General features: G+C 43.5%; 1 protein-coding gene across 1 annotated transcript; it reads left to right on the top strand.

The window, feature by feature from the left end:
• Positions 1–12,083: 12,083 nt before the first annotated feature.
• On the top strand, positions 12,084–14,391 carry LOC311505066 (photoreceptor outer segment membrane glycoprotein 2-like; the record flags this gene model as incomplete). The annotated part of the gene is made up of 3 exons (XM_084568468.1): positions 12,084–12,664; positions 13,569–13,815; positions 14,119–14,391. The coding sequence occupies 3 exons, from the start codon at positions 12,084–12,086 to the stop codon at positions 14,389–14,391; spliced, it is 1,101 nt and encodes a 366-aa protein (XP_084424594.1).
• Positions 14,392–15,811: the final 1,420 nt, after the last annotated feature.

Genomic DNA, 15,811 nt, shown 5'->3' with positions numbered 1-15,811 from the left:
ACTGCGGCTGCGCAGTGGAGCCAGAGATGAGGCGAGGAGGCGCAGCATCCGACGAGGAGCTCTGCTGCAAATTAATGAGCAGGCTCAGGCCTTCAGGGCTCTGTATCTCATCTACATCCAAGCCGTGGAGATACTCCTCTTCTCCGGTGTTCCCATTCGAATCAGCTTAGGTATTTAGCAGGAAATTATGGCATTTGTAGTCCTTAACATACAATTTTCTCCCTAATAACAACCGTTTCTCACAAATTAAGAGACCTGTACATTACTCAAAAGCTTATTCTCTTACTCCACTGAAGCTATATGATGTTTACTGAAAGGACAGGGCTCATGCAGTTATGGCTCCATCTAATGGAAATATTCCAAGTGCCTTTTTAGACACATTTTCCCAAATTAGACCGCGTTTCCTTTACAAATAAAATACATGATACCCGGTTGAGTAATGTTTGGTTGCACAGAATGATTTGCACTGACTGAGGTCAATGAAACTGGAAAATTATTCAACCATGCAAATAACCAAACCAAATAAATAAATAAATAAACTATTTCATATGGTAGTCTGGATACTGCAGAGGGTTCTGCGTGATCAAATTGGAGTAATGGTTTGTTTATACATGGTGACAGTCCTCAAAGAAGGGCAGGTAGCTGTCACTGCCATCTGACTCGCTTCACTGGGCCCATCTGGTGAGCTGGCCAAGGTGTCTCTCCCCTTCCTCGGCTGCCCCAGCCTCTGTGCTGCTCGCAGTGCCCTCCAGTGGGGAAGACACCTGCAGCCACTTTGGTCCAAAGTCGTCACATTTCCCGTTTATTGTGTGATGATCACTAGCTTCATGTAAAGCCTGTCGTTTTGGATGTGGCACAATAAGAATATAATGGATTGTCTCCAAAATGATTATTGGAATGAATTTAGAAAATACATGTACATGTGCTTCCAGCATCATCATTTGAGCTACAATTGAGTCATTGTAGCTCACTGGATATTAATAATCCCGCGGTTTCCTGGGCAACACACCACGCAGCGTAAAGACAAGTATTTATACCAGAGCTTTCCAGACATCAGGCGGCCATTTGTATCCATCATACAAGCTGCAGTTTTTTGCATCATCTCCCTGGCGCGTGATTTATGTGTCATTTTGCTGCACCACAGCACTCTGATTTCCATGATGGTATCAGCTCCCAGGTTAGCTTGAGTTATTGTGTTCTTGAGAGAGTGTGTGTGGTCTCGGCCAGAAAGCTGATTTCCTTCCCAGGCACTGAGACAGTTGGCTTTTAGCATCATTAGGTACTGTTACTTATGTTTCATGCTCCTTGCGCATTTTTTTGCTGAGGCAGATCTTTATTCTTGTGTGCGTGTGATAAATTGTCTTGTTTAATAGCTCCCGTAATCCATCACTTTGCTTTTTCGACCCTTCTGTTGGGATACATATTGTACTGCTTGTGAATTAGAATCGTCTGCTTTTACTAAAAGGAAAATTAAACCAAAAAACTGCAAAAAAACGTAATATTATAAGAAGGGAACGCTTGCTGACATGCTTATCTCGTCTCTGGCTAGACCTCAGGCGTCTTCTGGCATCAGAGGTGCTGCCCCACCTGCAAGGTCTTAGGGAAAGGCCTAACAACTTCATAAGAAATTCTCCCTTACACAAAGATTACACGCACAGAACTCCAAACCCCACTGTTTAATAATACAGCATGTGTGGGCTTGTGAACTGCGCACCCAGGGGAGACCCAGAGCAGAAGTGTGTCAGGCTGAAATATGTGTTAAGTTATTCACCCCCAGAACAAGCCACAAAAGGGAGGAAGAGGAGGAGGAGGAGAGGGAGGGAGGAGGATGCTAACCCAAACGCAGTCCCCGGGCTCTGTGCAAATATGGGGAGCGATGGGCAGAAGAAAGCATTGGGAGGTCATCCATTTTTCATGAGATGCAATGGCAGCAAAGCAAACATCCTTTTTTTTTTTTTTTTGTTCAAGCGGAGCAAACCAGTGAAGAATCTAAAGTGCAGAATCATTTTCAAGGACACCGCCGGTGCATTGTAAATGTGGTGCATTTCATGCTTGGACTGCAACAACATGTTGACCAGAAAAAAAAAAAGAGAAAGACACAATATAATCATGAATTATCACGTTTTACTTGAGTTTTAAGCAGCAAACGATTTAAGAATTCATGTTTCGTCAATAATTCCTGCCATATTTATTAGTGAGTGAGTGTTTCTCAGTAAGGGTGTGGCAAGACAACATCACTGGGTAGGAGCAGTTGCTGTCAGTATCAATACCAGCTGAGTGAATGAGGAAGAGATCTTGTGATGGTGGACATTCTTTGTTGTCATTTTGTGTATACTGTATTATTTTAAGTTATTCCTTACAGTATTTCTCTAGTTCTTAGGCAAAAATAGTATTTCTAAATCAAAATAAATAGGCGTCATGTTAAAAGACTGTCCTTAATCTTGTGGATCTTCACATTTTCTTTACTCGTTTGCCTCTGTGGGATCGAGTCCTTCCACTTCTTATGGCTCCTTGTGAAGCCTTCCCCGAACTACTCCAACAAGTAGGCTCCTCTGTCAGCGCCTGCAACACAAAACAACGGCACAAAACAGACACAATTACAGCCTCATATCCTGGCCAGTGATGTGGAGGGCCTGATGAAATATCCTGTACCCATTAATCTTCCCCCAGGGGGCACAGGAGACTGGGAGCACTGGGCCAGTCACTGATTAAATGCTCCTAATAGAGGCCATTCATCTCCCCTTGAATCTTGAACGTTTCAACGCGCGACGTCGCCGAAAAACAGCGACTCCCCGCCTCTGTCTGTGCAAATATTGTTATTTTCATAAAGACCGCAAAGTCGATAGTATTTAATTTTGTGGTATCATTCCAGACGGGGCATGATCTCTCAGTGAGCTCCCATTGTTTGATGGATGACTTTGTTTTTACCGCAGTGTGAACGTCTGATTTATAACTGTACCAAGCATCATAAAGTGGTCATGCACGAGGTCACACAATGAGAATTCACACAATTTTTAATATCCGTATATTATTATCTTTAGCTGATAGTTTGATCAGCTATTAGGGGTTTCTCTTAAACTAATTCCCAAGGATTAATCTCTCTATCTGCCAGTTAAGGAAATCCTACAAGTATTATTTCTGGCAAAGATGAACAATTAGCTCACACTAACAGCCCTTGCACCTTAACAGCTCCCTGGGAACACACTCTCACGATGAGATGGGGAAGTAATGAATGTAATGTCATGACTAAAATACATGCACTGAACAACCAAAATAGACTGGCCATGATAGACGCAGAGTCTTTGTACAGTGCTACTCAGACATACCTAAATATGATCATCATAAATTAACATGGCCTAATTACGTTTTACCTGCCTGGCTCCATATGGTCCCCAATTCGGAGCAAAAATAATTAGGTGACTACATCCCAATTAAACAATTATCCAATGAAACCTCCGTAAAACAATTACCTGGTCACATCTGGACAATGATGTTACACTACTTAGCAGTGTAACGTTCAGATCAATGCACAAGCTGTAAAGAAAGCTGTAAAATTTGATGGTACAAACAGGCTACTACTGCGCTTTTGACAAATAAATAATAATGACACTCTCTTGTATTTCATGGACAGATCCTTCTGTGCTTCATGACGAGCGCAACAGTGACTCGAGCAGCTTTCATATTTGGAAAATGACATCATTGTAGGCGGAGAGCTTAAAGGCATTGATGCTGATGCTGGAGGACAGCAGAAAGAGGGATGAAGGATAGTAAAGAGGGCACCTGCTGAGTTGTGATGGAGTGAAATCCCTGGGGACTAAAAATGAGATCATCCAAAAACTGTCAAGCATCTTCACTGGAACAATAGTGACCCCTATTGACCAGTCTGGATTTAATGAATACATCATTGTCCCAATATACAGTAAATTGTCCATTGTACAGTATGAGAACAAAGTACCTGTCTGCTATCTCTGTTGTCTCCCTTTTGGTGTGCGGTGAAGTTGACCGGACTGTAGGTATATGGCTGATTTAGGACAAAAGGAGGCCTCTTGTTATCTGCAAATAAACAGAAATTAAACCTTAAATAAGAAAGAGATAAGATTATCAGAATTGCTTTCAAGTGAAATGTGATGAGCAAGAAAAACAAGTTGCTGTAAACATCACATGGATGTGTCTGGGTAACAACGTATATGACACTATTCTTTTAATTTTATGCAACATTGCTCCGCTGTTATGTCTTTAACCCTTGTCTCAGTGACAAGGTTGGGGCATCAGTTTGGGGCAACAGGCCATGGATCCCTGAGGCCCAGCGGTGATCAGCACAACCTGGCAGATGGAGGGAGGTCTGCCTGCAGTGGTGGACAGTGCACCCCCCACAGAAAATGCAGTGGAGGGAGGGAGGAAGGGAGGGAGGGAGAGGAGGGCTTGTTTTATGGATGGCTGAATGCTGCAGCAAGGTTAAGGGAACCAATCTCTGACACTTCCTCCCCAGCAGTCTCCCCTCTCCTAGCAGCCAAGCCCCCCTGCCTCTGGTACATGTACCTGCATCCTGCACCCTGCAGTGCACAGCAGCTCCTCTTACATACAATTACGTCAAGCCAGAACACACACACACACACGTGCGCACAATATTAATCCTTAGAGCACAGCAGGCAAAGACGTAAATGGGGTTTTCAATTAGCATATTGCTAATGAGCATTTGCAATTTTTGGGTCTTTTTTTTAAAAAAAAATCAACTGGTAGCACATGTTTCATTACAGCATTGGGGTCACACAGGTTTGTATTAGGTTTTAAATTCATGAAACGTACCCAGTTCTTCACGCGACACGATAGCTGCTCCTGGCTCTGCAGTAGATAAGAGGTCACTTGAAGTTCTACACGTCTCAGTGCCCTGTTTCCACCAGCTGGCCACTTTGCAACGCTCGGGCCAGGCTGAGTCGACACAGGGTTCACCTGTTTTTGATGTGGACTGGGAGGAGCTGTCATCGGTGGTGTCAGAAGGAGCAGAGGTGGTTTTGATGTTGCCCGTTGGACTGTGTTTCAGAGAGGCGTCAGTGGTCCTAGGATGGAAGGTGGAGCTGTGCACAGGGGAGAGGCGGGAGCTGTCCTGCTCACCTGTCCTTGGTGTAGGCGCCTCTAAAACAAAACTCTGGTGCTGGTTGGTTTTAGACGGGGTACAGGAGAAGTGTCGACTGGAACCTTCCAGTGGTTCTAGTGGCCGATCACATTCCTTCTAAGTATATACAGAGCAAAACATTAAACAGAAAGATCTGCAAAACAGATGTTATATCAATCGAGATGTGCTGTTTAGTTAAGTACGGCTATTACAGGACATACCTGGTGAAATTCCCTTTCTTGGAACCAGTCAGGAACAGTGGCTACCTCACTGCTACTAAGAGTATGTGATGGGATGCAGTCAGATTGGTCCTCATTGTTGACTGACCTCGAAGGCCTCCGCAGAGGAATGACATCTGGGGGTCCATGAACAATGTCCTCGGACACTCCTTGACAGCTGCCCCTTATTTCTGCAGAGAAGAGTCCATGTAATGAACGTTCAGTGGGGCCGCAATCCAGACTGGTATTATTTTGTCACTCTGAATGTGCCTACACACCGTAGTCAGGAGAGAGAAAATCTGGCACAGACTGGCTGTCGTTGCTGCTGTAAAACTGATATTGCAGATCCAACCTGCAAAAACAAAAATATCTGTAAGTTTTAAATTAACTGTCGGTTAGTGTGGTGACAAGTGCGGCGAACTCTGACCTTGTGTCTAAGATAAGGTTTTCATCCATGAAAGAGTATCCTAAAAGAGTATCAGTGCTGAAAATATCCTCTTGTGAGAAAACATTTGCTTCAGCATCTTCTTCTTCTCGCCCTTGTAAAAAGTAAGAAATTCTCTTATTGTAAGACAATATCTTAACAGACATGGTGAAAAGCCACCACAAAGCTTACCCTTTGCACAAAGCATCAGCTCCAACAAATTGTCTTTGTTCAAGCCGCTGAGGGAAATAGGGTCTGTGGCGCCATCTGGTGTCAGCACCAGCTCGGGGCAGTCGGGGAAGGCATCGGTTGATGAGGAGGTCCCGCTGGCTTCTTCTTCTTCCTCTTCCCTGTTTTCTCCATCAGTGAGCAGAGAAGACATCCTCTGCAGAGTCAACGTGCTCTTGTACACATGAGGACGATCCCATTTCAACAGGGGCAGGGATGAAGCCGAGGTGAAGGATGATGCAGACACAGAGCTCAGACGCTCAGAGGAACAAATGTGATCCTGTGCCTCAGGTTGCTGCTGAGACGACAAAGGCCAAGGGTCGTTATTTCTCAAAATCACGCACCCTAAACTCTGATCATTATTAATGAGGAGAATATGTACATCATGGACATCCAGCTGCTTGTCTCCTGGTTCGTCTGTATGTGCTGTTTGCTCTGCTTCGTCTGCCAAGTCTATTGGGGAAGGGCTGGGCGTGAGATGACGCAGGGCTTGGGTGGACAGAAATATTTCTCTGCTGCTTGATTTTTTCTCTGTGTGCTCTGGCCACACCGCCTCACTGCAATAAAGACCACAGCTATGAGATGATAAGTTTGCATAATTCCACTGCTACTGTACATTGATAACATCTGCAACCTCAGTACCTTTTCTTGGGATGTGGTTTTCTCACATCCATACGAGCCTTTCTGACCATTTTGACCAGTTCCTCTGGGGACACTGCGCTCACCCTCTGAGCCTGATACAGCTTGGCGGACAGTGGACAGGGTGGTATGTCTGCTGAACAGTCTGGTAAATGAAAATCCCACAGATCAGCACAATGAAGCTTAAACAAATGTTCAATAAGGAAGATCTGTTCACACATCCTCTCCATCCCTCCACGCTCAGTTTGGGCTACCTCTGCTGCTCCATTCTCTTCACCGCTCGGCCTTTCCCAGGCTGTCACAATCACTTCATTCTCAGTTTCAACATCCCTACTCTTGTCCAATCACATTCCCTGTTCTTTACATTCATTGCAGTTCTGTCACTCTGCCTTCATGAATGTCTGTTGTGCAGCCCTCCTCCTCCCCATATCCACCTCATCCTGGTTTTCCTGGCAGTCTCAACTGAAGTCTCCATCACTAGAGCCGAGACTCCTGGGGGTCTTGTCCCTATCTAACCTTCATCTGGGACACCGCTCTGTCATGTCGCTTCTCATCAGAGTCCAACCTCCAAAATATTTATTCTCACAAGCTCTTGGTATTCAGTAAATCTCATATTGAAAGGATATCATTAAAACAGTGTCTGTCTTACCTTTTCTCATCAGGGACAACTCTGTGGTCTCAATTTCACTGTTTTCTTTACCCTGATAAAGATTTTGGAGAAAAAAAATGTTATCTTTAGTATTTAGTAAGTTCTCTGTCTATGTATTTCATGCCCTAGTCTCTGTATACAGACTAAAACTGGAACAAACCTGGACATGGTGCATGACCATGTCTTCCCTTCTTGTGTTGCCTCTCTTTAAAGTAGCCCAGGCATCTGAAACACAACTGGAGGTTGGAAACACACAGGGGTACGATCAGTCAGTAAACGCAGCGTGAGTAATATTATCATATGAAACTGTAATGCACCACAGCATACCTGCTTTGAAGAAGCACGTCTGAATAGAGCCTGGCATCCTCAGCAGTCTCTATCGCAGGTCTGGTCCACTGGAGGTACTTCAACGCCACTCTTGGCTGCTTCCTCGTCAGGAGACAGCGGATGATGCAACGATGCTGCCAGGAGAGCCAGGGAACAGCGGCCTTGGGGCTCAGTAATAAGTCCATTGAAGCCTAGGTTAGTGAGTAAGGTAAGAAAATGGCAAAACTAATGAGTGTCACAGTGGAAAATTATTACATTAATCATATGCACTACTCAAGTGGCCCATCAGTGTCACCTGCACACCATTACGACTGCTGGAACAAGGACATTAATGTGATCAATACTGAGGTTAACTGACCCTTGCAGGTCGCTACCAGCCAGCGTGCTCCTGCTCATTAAAATCTCTTAATCAATATTAGAACCATTAACGGGCCTAATTCACAGGATCTTCTTAGTATTTTTCTTTTGTGGTTACATACTTTGATGTGTCCATGATCAAACATCCAGAAGGCTCTGACTTGTTGGGAAAAGCTGGAAGGAATTGTGAAGGCATGGCAGAAGGAGCGGAGGAGGTCGTCTTTGCACTGCAGGAAATTCGCCACGTCCAGGATGAAATACATTAGCTGCAACGTGTGGGTTAAGAACTATAGAATCAAATGTGTAATAGAGAGAGAGATGCAAAAAAATATTTTATATTTCTGGAAATGTTTAGACGGATACAATGGCCTGGACCGACATATTGTCAATATGAGGCATCAGCACAAGTTTTAGCAGGGCCTGCAGATTGGGGGGAGGGTAGCACTGATCTGTGCAATCCTCAGAAGTCCAAATGCATCCATATCGCTGGTCCAGCTGCGTCACCATGCCCTGTATCAAGGATCTAAATCTAATGTAAGAAAATAAAATGCAGATTGTCCTTTAAGGCAGAGGAAAAAAATGCTTTAAATATCCTCAGCATCAAATGAAACCCTTACCCAGGCATAGCAAGACCACCTCTCTTATGGCTTTGTTCCATTTCCTTCCACATTTGAGAGATACGCTTCACTTCCTGGGCGTCTGGCAGAAAGAGAAGACAACAGAAAACATTAGGAAGTGTAATAACGTTCCTCTGTGCCAATATTTTGGTGTCTGATGATATCTGTACCAGGTAATTTAGGCAGAAGGCCCGTGATGCCCCACCACTGGACCAGCTGTCCAAGCCAGATGTGTTGCTTTAGAGCCCTGTGCTCTTTGTTCCAGCAGCCTAGTCTGACGTCTGAGGAGCCACATGTGTCTCTGCAGATTATGCATGGGACTCCAACACCTACATAAAAAATAAATTATAGAAAGGGGTTAAATACAGATTAGGATATATGTCGTGCAACTACCCAGTGCCGCGCCAGCTGTTCGCTTACCGTGCCAGAGGTGGGCTGAGCAGAGCTGCTGTCTTCCCCACTGGGCCAAGGTGAGCAGGTTCCTCAGTCTCTGGAGCAACATGTGCACTCTAGTGAAGGAGCTCCGGTCCAGGAACATCCACAGACCATGACAGCGGCTGAAGCCTGTGACAACAAACAGGACACATGAGATATACAGTATAGGCCCAGCTTATTCTGATATCAGCAAGCTGATCAAAGGGTGCATTTGAACTTCAAGTCTAAAAGAAATGGATATTTACCAGACAGGACATTCAGATCTGTTTGAATCTGGCTCTACAGTAAGCTGTACATCAACTATATACAAGCACTAAAGCAGTAAACATCTGATTTATTCACTGACAGAGTGATGTACTTACACAAGGTTAATAACTCCTTTTTAGCAAACTCTGACGTCCTCTGTACCCATCTGCTAAAAGTCGGTAGAGTTTCCTCCACATCGGCATCACCTTATTGGAAATATGATGATGAATAAATCAACAGATGATTTATAGATAAGTGGTTTTTGCAAGTTTTGTAACTGACCCTTTTGTACCTTCAGCTGTGTGCTTCTTTAGCCAGCGGATGATGGCTCTGATGTTGTTGCTGGCCAGCGCCTCAGACCACTGACCCTCTGTGTTGAGCATGCTGCCTCAGCCCCTAACATCAGATCATAAGGTTAACCATGGGTTTGCATACTGGGATCAAGGAAACATTATGGACTGATATGCTGATTGTTGGTGTTCACAGTTCATAGAGCATGGGTATTCAAGTAAACAGGAATTTCATCTATTTACATTCTACAGGTGCTTCAACCACATGTAAAGCATTTAATATGTGTTAATAAGCAGTTATACAACATGTGCACTTAAGCCCAGAATACCTCTCTTTGACAAGTTTCCATAATTGGATCAATATTATCCTTTGTAGAATCATGTAAAACAACTTTTGGAGGGTTTCAGTACTCACTCAGTGTAGTGACTGCGGTTTAGTCGTCCATAGTGGCTCAGTTAAACTTCACTCTTGGTCCGTGCAGTGCTGTAAGTCCTGTCTGCCTTGTGGATTTGCTGACTGGCCCCGTGGCTACGGTAACATACTCTTCTTACACAAGCTACTTTCGTACACGATAATCCACTAATCTCACTCTCAGTTAACATTTCATTGGCTGATTTGCAGCGTGGCTGATTTGCAGCGTGGCTGTGAGAGCGCTTGTGTGTGTGTGTGTGTGTGTGGGGGGGGGGTGAAGGCTGGAAACAGAAGAGGTGAGACCAGCAGGGATGAAATGATAGCAGGAAATTAACTTCTTAAATGACAGGAGGAAGAAAACCACCCTGGTCTGTGCAGCTTCAGCCTTTCAGGCATTTGGCTCTTTTGCCACACCCTAGTCAGAGATGCCACAACAAGTTAATTTGGCCATTTGGCAAAGGAAAAATACCTGTTATAATGCCATCAGTAACTGATTAATCTTTTTTTTTCTTTTTCTAAATAGTATGCCATTGATTTGTAGGTTTGAGGATTTTATGCTTTTCTTTGTCATACATGTATTTTGTGTATACATTGAAATACATGGGTTGTTGCTCAGACAAAACAGACATCAACAAAGTTTACTGACAAAACAAAAGAAGAATGATTTATTCCTTCATTCATTCATCTTCTGTAACCGCTTGTCCTGTGAAGGGTCGTGGCGGGGGCTGGAGCCTATCCAGCATATCTTTGGACAGCGGTAGGAAGCCGGAGTACTCGGAGTGAACCCACACAGACACAGGGAGAAACATGTAAGCTCCACACAGAAAGGCCCCAGTTGGCCCATGGATTCGAACCCAGAACCGTCTTGCTGTGAGGCAACAGTGCTAAACACCACTCCACTGTGCCGCCCTGTCTGATTTATTAATAAAACAAATTCAAGCTGCTGTTACTTGAAGTGTCCACCAGTAGAGAGCAGTGCAGCAGCTTTTATCCCATAAGTGTGTCAGTGTGTATTTACACTTTATTTACCCCTTCTGACCTATTACTGCTCTAGATCATGTGTGTGGTCTTCATAACAAGCACCAGTGTACATATTAATGTATTGTTTTAGTATACCTTTGTGCATATAAAGGAACAGCAGGCTGGCTTAATTAAACTGTATTCCTTGTGATGCTGTGTAAATACCAGATATTGTATACATTATATATACAGATTATATAAACAGGTACATATATATATATATCTGTAGGGTTGTGAGTACTTTCATGCTTGATTCAAATAAAAAAATACACACACACACACACACAGGTCATCAGCCACTACTTTCACAGTGCAGAGACAGTCAGATTTGCGTATGCGGCAGAAGGTGGGTCCAAATCCCTTGCGGGGCCCAGGGCTGATTAATGATTAAAGGGGATTAGGAGGAGGGTCAGATCTTGGCTGCTAGTCTCACTCCGATGCTGCTGTGGCTGCCTTCGTGCTATTTGTGTTACTACAACTCGCCTCTCTCAGGACCAAATCTGAGGATGTCAACGGGAAAACCAGCTGGAAATGAGAGGAGAGGGATGGCAGATGTTCAAAGTGAAGGCTGACCGCTCTGTCAAGTGAGTAAAGGGAGATTCTTGGATATATAGTTCCAGCTATTTCTCACATTTTATTTTTGGGGACTTTATTATTGAGATTTAAGATCACTGCATTAAAAAAAAAAAAAAAAAGTTGTTATGTGTAACAAAAATAAAACCATATGTTGTAGATCCATTCTTATTCTTATTTTGTCTTGCAGTTTCTGATTAAATACATCTGATCAAATGTTATTCTGTCTACTCTTCATTTTTAAAACGTGTGTTGTTATGTCAGCATTTCTTTTTATACTCTCACTACTGTCGTCTCACAGAGCTCCTACAGTACAGCAATAATGCAGCGTCCACACGATATCGCTCATAACTACCAAGCTAAGCTGCTTATGAAAGGACCTTCAGAGAACTGTACGACCAACCCCCCTCCCCTTGGTCCCCAACATCCCCTGGAGGATAACCTGTTCCTCTCCCCTGCTCTACCTGTGTCCCACCCTTAATCCCACCCTGGACTTAAGAACTTAAGAGAAAAACTCAGAGGAGATATATTTATAATGGCTGTCTTAAGAGTTAAATTCACCAAGACCAAGAGGGACAAGCTAGCCCAGGTGCTGTGGATCCTCAACTGGATCTCAGTGGTTACAGGGGCCATCCTGTTCAGCCTGGGCCTCTTCCTCAAGGTGGAACTCAACAAGCGAGTGGAGCTGATGGCTGAGAGGGACATCCAGTACGTGCCCAACATGCTCATAGCCGTGGGTCTCATCGCCTGTGCCATCAACTTCCTGGGTGGGAAGATCTGCTACGACTGCGTGGACACCACCAAGTTCCTGCGCTGGAAGCTGATCATGCTGCCCTACATTATATGCACCTTCTTCTTCACCTTCTGCGTGCTGGTGGGCGCTCTGATGTGTTACAGCATGCGTGGGGAGCTGGATGAGTCTCTGAACCTGGGGCTTACTGAGGCCATGAGGTTCTATAAGGACACGGACACGCCGGGCCGCTGCTTCCTCAAGCGCACTGTGGACATGCTGCAGATACAGTTCCAGTGCTGTGGGAACAATGGCTTTAAGGACTGGTTTCAAATCCAGTGGATTAGCAACCGCTACCTGGATATGGCCCAGAAAGACGTGGTGGAGTAAGTATAATTTGCAGGATGAATTGTGGAAAAATTAAAGCAGCTGTACTTAATATTTTAAATGACAAAGATACAAAGTTAAAAGAGGTAGTTAGTAGTAAAGAGAATTTAATTTATTTCAGGTTTGGTTCATTAGGATTTCATTGCATTGTTTGCAGATGTTCCAGGAAACTGCTTTGAACAAAAAACACCCTTTATACCACTTGTTCAGCAGAAATAGTAGGCTAATGAGTCAAAAATTACCTTCAGGAGTTGGTGGAGGCCAAAAGAGAGCTAAAAAAGAGTGATGATTATTTGCCAAGTGGGAAGAAACAACTACAAATGAATAATAATGTTACAACGGCTGTATGTGTGGCTTACTAAATAGTTTATCATATCACAACTTATTAGTGATGATCTGTGCTCAGGACATGTTTCCATGGCAGCCCAAGTGGCCTTTACAGCTAATGTAGTTTAAATTAATGGAAAATCTTTACAACAAAGATATTTAGAATCTTTTTAAATGTAATGAAGAGCTGATAACCAATCTTGGTAGAGATATAATTCTTTTCAATGATATCCGTAAAGATCCTGGTGTGTTTCTCTTGACCAACTCTTCTATTATGTACTGTATTGGACTGATGGAAAAATTAAACCTTAATTAAATCTTGACTATTTGACAGTTTAAATTTTGAAAGACCATCCCTAAAAGGTGAGACACTCCAAGGTCCAGGAGTAGACAAAGACAAAGAAACAAACTGTATGACAGGCAAAAGAGAGCTGTGGCTGGAATCAAACCATCCAGACTGATTGGGATTAGGGATCAGGTTACGTCCGGTTGAAATCAGTCACAAACCATCATCATAATATCACACTGAAGAACAAACACCCTTAAGATTTCGAACTTCTTCGTCTCGCTTTGTAGCCGATTGAGGAGCAACGTGGAGGGGAAGTATCTGATCGATGGAGTCCCCTTCAGCTGCTGCAACATCAACTCACCCCGGCCCTGCATCCAGCAGCAGATCACCAACAACTCCGCCCACTTCAACTACGAGCACCAGACCGAGGAGCTGAACCTGTGGATGAAGGGGTGTCGCCAGGCCCTGCTGGAGTACTACACTCACATCATGCAGTCGATTGGCCTCACCGTTCTCATCACGTGGCTGTTTGAGGTGAGAAAACACAATTGGTTGAAGTAATTCCTGGTGAGGCTAAAGGGGAACTACACTAAATTAGATGCAGTTGATTAGGTGAATTCTGCTGCATGGGAAAGAAGTTGTATAAAGCTTTTTGTGAATCCAGAAGTAGCTTTGTAAAAACTCAAGTCTCATTACAGGTAAACCCGCAGTATTAAGCCCTGGGGTGAATCAGTCTCTATCTCTTGCCCCTCCTATAGACAGCGTACCATGCTCAAACTTCTAGATTATAATTTCTGTTATCTTCTCAGTAATATGGCTTTTCGTATCTCATTTCAGCTGTCAGTGCTGACAGGGGTTCGTTACCTCCAGACCTCCTTAGAAAATGTGCTGAGACAGGGAGACCCCAACTCGGAGTCCGACGGCTGGCTGCTGGAGAACAGCTTCATGGAAACGGCTCGGACCAACTTGAACATCATCAAGAGCCTCGGCAAGAACAACCACATAGACACGGCCAACAACGGAGACCCCAACATTAATGTCCCCTCTACCTCCAAAGCGCACTACGGGCCAGACAATGTTCCACCAAAGCAAGTGACTGAAGGCAGTTGACCCTTGTCAGGAAAAAAAAAAAAAAAAAGACCTGGGTGAATAGCATCCTTGAAACCCAGAAAGGGCCTTCATCCAGACTACTTAATTAAAAGAGCTGTTTATTTATTTAATAGAGTAATAATTAGAAAAGGTTTTGACTGTGTAGAAACGAAAGATATTGTGGGGATTACCACACAATGTTTGATCCGTTTCCTTGAATGACAGGGAATTCCTAGTTGACTTAATACTACAATCCACACGTTTCCATAAATTGTCCTTTTCAACTTAAACAACACACCAGAAATCACCGTATCAGTACATCTTCATACATACATCTGTACTGTAACCCGTTGTTTACAACTGATATCTTGTTGCCTGTGTATCACGTGGTTTTGCAGCAAGTGACCTGCCGCCGGCAACTCTGGAATCAAAATGAACTTGAAATACGTCGTTGACTGATGAAGACAAATTAGTGATTTGTACAGATCATGTTAGAAAAATCCTGTCAAAGGATTTCAGAATAATAGCAAGAATTAGACACGCAAAGATGTCTGATGATTAGCTTCTGGGTGTTTAGTAAAAGTATTTCACAACCTGAACTATATCAGCAAACAAACAAGTAGTAAATAGTACCATAAACACAGTATCTTCATGCTGTCACAGAAGCAAGCCATCAAGCCATCACAACAATGACTCTCATGTGCCTCAGCAATGCCTCTGTGGTTTAATCACCTGATGAAAAATAAATCTTTCGCTGGGAAGAACTACCAAAGCTTGATAATAAAACTTCTTTACAAACCCTTTGTCGGACATTATTTAATGCCTTCAGTATTTTAGGGCTGGTGGTCTTATTTTCTAATATGAACTGAAGTCAAACGACTGCAAAAACTATTATAGGAGTAAGTTGCAATTCTATAAATAAGAAGCATTAAAGTCCCCATTAAAACAGTCAGCAGAGGGCTATTTGCATATTGACAAGTTTTCTGTTTAAGTCCCAGTCGGCTCTGATTGTTCAGCTCCACTGGCCTTAGAAGGCACGGCAGGTTAACAGTAGAAGAGAGCTGCAGGGGGAGGGAGGGAGGGACATGAAAATTCAAGCCGTTTCGTTGAATGTAAAATTCCTATACACTGCCCCGAGTGCAGGATGAGTCATCAACATTTCCAAATCATTTTCCAGAAAGTAAAATAATACTCTCAACACCACTTTTATTTATTTTTTTGTCGTTGTCGGACCCAATATTGGTAAAAGGGTGACACTTGAGCACTGAATTTGATTTCATGGGGACTTTAAAATTAACAATTCTCAATATTAAGAATTGGAAAAAAAACAAAGTTTCAAAGGATAATAAGTAGAGTAGTTCTTCTTAGCAATATGTCCTCCTTACATTAGTTTATTCAGTACCAGATTCTGTTGCCCTCATATTGATTAAGGGAAGTGGAT

Source organism: Chelon labrosus (genome assembly GCF_963514085.1).
Source record: "Chelon labrosus genome assembly, chromosome: 20".
NCBI classification, from domain to species: domain Eukaryota; kingdom Metazoa; phylum Chordata; class Actinopteri; order Mugiliformes; family Mugilidae; genus Chelon; species Chelon labrosus.
This window is presented reverse-complemented; position numbering and strand designations above follow the sequence as displayed.